Source organism: Nyctibius grandis, chromosome 26 (assembly GCF_013368605.1).
Source record: "Nyctibius grandis isolate bNycGra1 chromosome 26, bNycGra1.pri, whole genome shotgun sequence".
In the NCBI taxonomy this organism is placed as follows: Eukaryota; Metazoa; Chordata; class Aves; order Nyctibiiformes; family Nyctibiidae; genus Nyctibius; species Nyctibius grandis.
In genome coordinates, this window is record NC_090683.1 from 5143460 (window position 1) to 5149459 (window position 6000).

The 6000-nt window shown below is 45.6% G+C and overlaps 1 protein-coding gene across 1 annotated transcript; it reads left to right on the forward strand.

Moving 5' to 3' along the window:
• Nucleotides 1-244: 244 nt before the first annotated feature.
• On the forward strand, nt 245-2789 carry HOXB5 (homeobox B5). Its single transcript, XM_068418917.1, has 2 exons — nt 245-815; nt 1714-2789. The coding sequence occupies exons 1-2, from the start codon at nt 266-268 to the stop codon at nt 1959-1961; spliced, it is 798 nt and encodes a 265-aa protein (XP_068275018.1). The 5' UTR covers nt 245-265; the 3' UTR covers nt 1962-2789.
• The last annotated feature ends 3211 nt before the right edge of the window (nt 2790-6000 follow it).

Sequence of the window (6000 nt, forward strand, 5' to 3'; positions counted from 1 at the left end):
CTTGGGCCTAAACGACTCCGCGATCGTCATTATTTGTAACCATAGAGCATGAATTACCTCTTGAGGTCATCAGTGAGAATTTACGACTGGTCAACAAAAGCACGTGATTCCCAAACGCACCCCCCACCCTCCCCCCATATTTGGCCGCATACATAGCAAAAACGAAGTACAGTGCATTGCTATAATTCATTAATACATCATAAATCGTCAAGCACAGGGTTATAACGACCACGAGCCACAAATCAAGCCCTCCAAAATAACCCAAATGAGCTCTTACTTTGTAAACTCGTTCTCAGGGCGCTACCCAAATGGCCCCGACTATCAGTTACTAAATTATGGGACCAGCAGTTCCATGAACGGTTCTTACAGAGATTCAAGCACCATGCATTCCAGCTCTTATGGCTACAACTACAATGGGATGGACCTTAGCATCAACCGCTCAGCCTCCTCTAGTCACTTTGGGGCTGTGGGGGAGAGCTCCCGCGGTTTCCCTTCTCCAGCTCAGGAGAGCAGGTTTAGACAGGCGTCTAGCTGCTCCTTATCTTCTCCCGACTCCCTTCCCTGCTCCAACAGCGAGAGCCATGGAGGCAAACCCGCCCCGTCCCCCTCCGACCAAGCTACTTCTGCCAGCACCACCAACACAAATTTCACAGAACTAGACGAGACCAGCGCGTCCTCGGGAGCCGACGAGGGCACTCCAATAAGCAGCAGCATCCCCCGAGCGCAGGCAGAGCCCATCGCAACCTCCACCGCAGCAACAGAAGGGCAGGCACCTCAGATATTCCCTTGGATGAGGAAACTTCACATTAGCCATGGTACAGCTACTTCTTTTTCCGTCGTTGTCGTTGTTGTTGTTTATTTTCGCACACCCCTCTCTTTTTCTCTCCTGTTTTTCTTTTTTTCCCCCCCCTTTTCCCTCCCCACCCCCCATCCCACTCCCTTTTTTCTCTCCTTCCCTTTATTCGATGCAGGCGCTTTGATCAGAAACGCAGCTATTTATTGCTTTTGTATTTCTTGCTCTGATCGCTGCTTTAAAGCTGCCTCTGGCGCCTGGGGGTGGGGGGGCGATTTTATTTTAGTTTCGCTATTCTTGACGCGAAATGTGCTCTTATTTCAAGCTCTTAGCTCTATGTGGATGGTGGGAGAAGGTAATTTAAAAATTGAGGGAAGGGGGTGTTCCTGGGGGGGGGGGGGGGGGAAGGAAAGGAAAGAATTGACCATTAAAATGGCATTATATGCACAGATGGGTCTCTCAGTCCTTTCCTACTCTTATTTTGCTGGGTGTATTCTTGACAATCTGCTCTTGAGAAAACTAAAATTGCGAGAGAATAGCGAGGCCCCCCCCCCGGTTTTCTCCTGCAGAAAAGAAAGCAGCAATAAACCTGATGCCCCTGCAAACAGACCCAGAAACACCCAGGCAGAGGCGAAAAAGGGAGATTTCAAGTTCTCGCTTCTCCCGTTAAATTATGAATATTGAGTTGCGAATGTTGGTTGTGGAGGGGTCAAGGGTGGGGGGTTTTACACGTGTCTGGGGGTGTGCGAGAAAGGCGGGGGGGGGGCTGTTATTTGGGGAATAAGCAGCTTTCCTAGCTGCCCGAAGAAGGCGAGTATTTTACCTCGGTATTAAAAAAATAATAATAATAGCCTTAAGGATAACAAAAACCCTAGCAGAAAGCAAAAAACCCAAACCCCGCTGTTGTCCGTGTTATTCAGACATGACTGGACCAGACGGGAAGAGGGCGAGGACAGCGTACACTCGCTACCAGACCCTGGAGTTGGAAAAGGAATTCCACTTCAATAGATATCTCACCCGCAGGAGGAGAATAGAGATCGCTCACGCTCTCTGCCTCTCCGAGCGCCAGATCAAAATCTGGTTCCAGAACAGGAGGATGAAATGGAAGAAGGATAATAAACTGAAAAGCATGAGCTTAGCCTCGGCGGGCAGCGCCTTTCAGCCATAAATTCTATAGAGGAGGAATAATCGAGGAAAGAAGAGGAGACGAGAAAGAAATACGTAAATAAATAAATAAAGCGCCGCAGATCTTAGTTTCGGAGTACTGTACAGTGAGGCACCTTCTTTTCGGCATGTTGTTGATATTCTAAAACAACGCGTATGGTACCGGTATCCCAGGACTGAGTTCATGTCGTGTTCTGCTTTGGATTTTTTTAAAATCTTTTTTTTTTTAAATTAAATTTTATTTCCCGATGCTCCTCATGCTCTTGTTGTTCTTATAAATGTACGTGTCCGTGCTCTCTTGACGCTTTCTGGAAAGCTAGCATGTTTTATGTGAGCCCTTTAAATGTTATAACTTATTTATAAATTGAGAACAGATACGATTGTTTGTTTATTTGTTGGGTTTTTTCCCCCCCTTTCCTGAGTTTACTGCTTTTGGGTGAGTTCTTCTCTGCCTAAGCTAAAATCGGGGGTTCCTGCACTACAGTCGCAGACAAAAAAAATCTAAAAAAAAAGTGTAAAAAAAAAAAGAAAAAAAAAAAAAGAAAAAGCTCTTGTATCTTTCTGTCTTAAAATTGTCCAGTCTGTGTTTTAGTTCAAACTTCAGGCCAGGATTTCTAGTCCCAGGCTAATTCCAAGACGTACTCTTAGACGTGGGTAAACTTCACTATTAAAAAAAATGTATAAAATCGGACCAACAATGGAGTGCTCTAATGTTTGTAAATACTAGAAATATTTCTGATGTGACTAATAGACGGTTTGTAGTGGGCAGAGTGAATGCAATGTTATGTGTAAAAATGGCATCTGTCATGTCTAGCTGCCTGTTAGTACTTTGCCAATAAGCTTTTTGTATTTGTTTGTAGCTTTACTTGAAGTCAAATAAACGTTTCTCCTATTCACAAAGGCTCCCAGTTGCACTTTATACCCAACCTCTGAGACTTGCAGCGCACACGAAAGCCGGAGCGATGCCTGGCATGGAGCTGAGCCTGTGCTGGGAGCTCTCAGCAGAGCTGCAGCCTCTCCTGGGCAGCTCCTCGGGAGCTCAGAAACACCAAATATTCCCATCAAAAACCCTCCTGGCACCGCACGGGAACAAACCGCAACCCTCCCCACTGCCCCAAACGCCGTCACCCCCAAAACAACACAGACCCCCCCACTCTCCACCGTATCAGACAAACTGGTTTCAAGTACTTCAAGTTGCAAGACCGCGGTATAAACGCTTCCCCGGCAGATCCACGAGCATTTCAGGAATTGTCAGATATAGATATGCACCCACACATTTTAAGCGAGAGATATTTATAGCCACATACGCGTCCGCGTAACCCTGTGTTCTACAGAGTTACAGATCTGTGTGTTTGTATAGATATATTTATTATATATATAAAAACCATGTATATATAGAACACATCTCTGCGCTAAGCTGTCCTCTCTCCGCTACCTCTCGCCCTCGGTTTATTGTGCTTTCTGCTTTTACCTCCTCGTCTCTGGCTCAACATGTAAATAACAGCTCACCCCTCTGTAACTACTGACACTCACTACACCGAGTCATTTTGGCTGCAGATAATTTAACATCATCAAAGATGGCAAATGTTGCCATCTCGCTACCTAGGGAATCTAACAAGGCACGAGATACTCCAGTTTAAAGTCGCTCGATTTGGCAAAACGCCACTGACATCTCTACAACACAGCTAAGGCTTTTTGTTCGTAGCAAGTAAAGTTGGAGCTTAAAACTTACCAAACTTAATCTCCCACTGTTTAGGTACTTCTTAAGTGATTTTGAGAGGGATGTGAAGTGGACTGTCAGATCCCAAACCATTTGCTCGCCTTCCCTTGATATTTTTTTTTCCTTTTTCTTTTTTTTTTTTTTACCAATAGCAAACTATACCAAAAGTGGGTATGACATTTAGATGTCAAATGGATAGGGTTTTATCTAGAAGTTAGATCGTAAAAATCGCCCAGACCTCAGACAGATACCCCTCACTGGCTCTCAAAAGTCACGTGAGGTCCATAAAGTTAGTTTTATGGTTTTGGGGAGTTGACAATGTACAATATATTTCACATTCTCTAGAATGTTAAGTGACACTTTAACTGCTTGGTTTGGCTTGTAAGGGGCAGCAATGGGTGAGCACTTTTCCAGATGAGATAAACGTTGCAATTGCAGGGAACATGTTTTGCGGGTCCAGTTTTCAGTCCAGAGAGCCAATAGACTGGAGTCCTGAAAGTAAGTTCTTCTGAAATATTATCTGCTTAAACTATTTTAAAGGGTTGATATGGCTAAAGGCTGAGCGGGGAGGAAAGAGGGTCTGTCTCTCTTTCAGAGCTTTATTTCTCACTTTTAGAAGGTCCTAATTCTTATCCTCCCGAGAGCTGGAATTGCATTACATTTCCATCGCAGCTTCGAGGCCCGCAAGTGAACTTTGTGGAAGGGGGAGAAATAGAAAAAATCTGTAAAGATTCATTATTCTTGCAAGGCGAACTCCGTCCTGCCTTTGCCGGGGGACGTGTGTACTTCAGATAAAGTTTGGTTTTGTCCTTCGCCATCTAAAAAGGCTCTTGCTCGTTTGTTGGAGGTGATCCGGGGTGGTTTGTACTGCTCGCAAATAGCCACGAATCTGGCCCACGCCTTTGCATTTCAATTAGCTATATTCTGTCTGTGCTCTTCACGTTGTTAACACCTTTTGATTTAAATTATTTTCACCTGCTTGCTAAAGAAATGTGTGCGCTTTTTTTTCCCCTTTCGGCCTGTGTAGAGACTGGGTTTTTTTTTTTGCTTTTTTTTTTTTTTTTTAAATCTTGAGTTTCGGTTTTTTTTTTTCCCAATAATACGAACGAGTGTCCTCATATTTCCGTAGTTCGTTTCTACCATATGGAGACACTGAATGACGGCTGTTATGTCTCCAGCCTGTCTTGAAGTGCTACAGAAAAATAATCAGAGAGGCTGCAACTCGCATACAGACCCTCCAAACCTTATTGAACCCACCTACACCTCCCAGATTTCTTTCTCTGGGGTGACATCGTTCTGGAAAAGGCAGGCAGCAGCCTTCTTCTTTGGGAAAATAAACAAGTTAGCGGGGAAGGGCAGGAGAGCAGAGCCTGCCATGGCTCGGGGGCGAGGGGCTGCGGTCGGGGCTGCGTCCCCCCGCTCCGGGCTGGGGCGGGCAGGTGGCCCCGGCCAGAGGCTCCGGCTCCGCGGCCGCGCAGCTAGAGTAAAGTACAGCAAAGTGGAGAAAATTAGAACAAAATAGAGCAAAATAGAGCAGATAGAGTAAAAGAGGGGGAAAAAAACACCCTGGAGAGGTTGCTTTTTTGAAAGCCAAGGCGCCACATCCTTGGGGGTGGGGGACACTTCGGCCACACCTGAACCAACTTACATCTATTTCCCCCCCCTCAACTTCGCTCCTTAAAAAATAATAATAAAAAAAAAAGTTCAAAGCGGAGGTACTGGGGGGGTGGGGGTTTTCTAGAATTTGGAGCAGTCACAAGTTTCTTTTTTTTCCCCCCTCCTTTTTACTGTAAGACAACATTTGGTGGACACATGTCCGTCTCCTTTACACAAAGCAGAATGTCCCCCTTTAGCACCCTTTGGAGATTGCTTTTCCTTCCTTGGGCTGTTTTTCCTGTCCTGCTCCATGTGTCTCCTAATATCTTTGCTATCATCATTTGAACTTCTGCCTTCTCCCTGAGCAGTCAGAGGGTGGCCAGCACAACCCTGCAAAACCTCTGCTCTGAAAACCTGGAAACACAAACGCAAAAGCTGGAAATTCGAGGCAGGGAAGCAGGGTGCGGGGAGCCTTTCCTATGCAGCAGCCTGGGGTTATGCTGAACAGCCTCTCCCTAAGCTCTGTGCAAGCTGGACGCCTGCTTTTCAGTTGACAATAAAGATATTATATGGGATCCTAAATGCGAATTACAAGTCTTTAAATGCGGATTTAGCCGCACAAACACGACAGGCTGCAGATGGTTTGTCTACACAGGGTTAGACACGCTTGGAGGAGAGGGTATGTGGGAAGAGGTGTGTGATCGTGTTGGGGTTAGACCAAGTGATG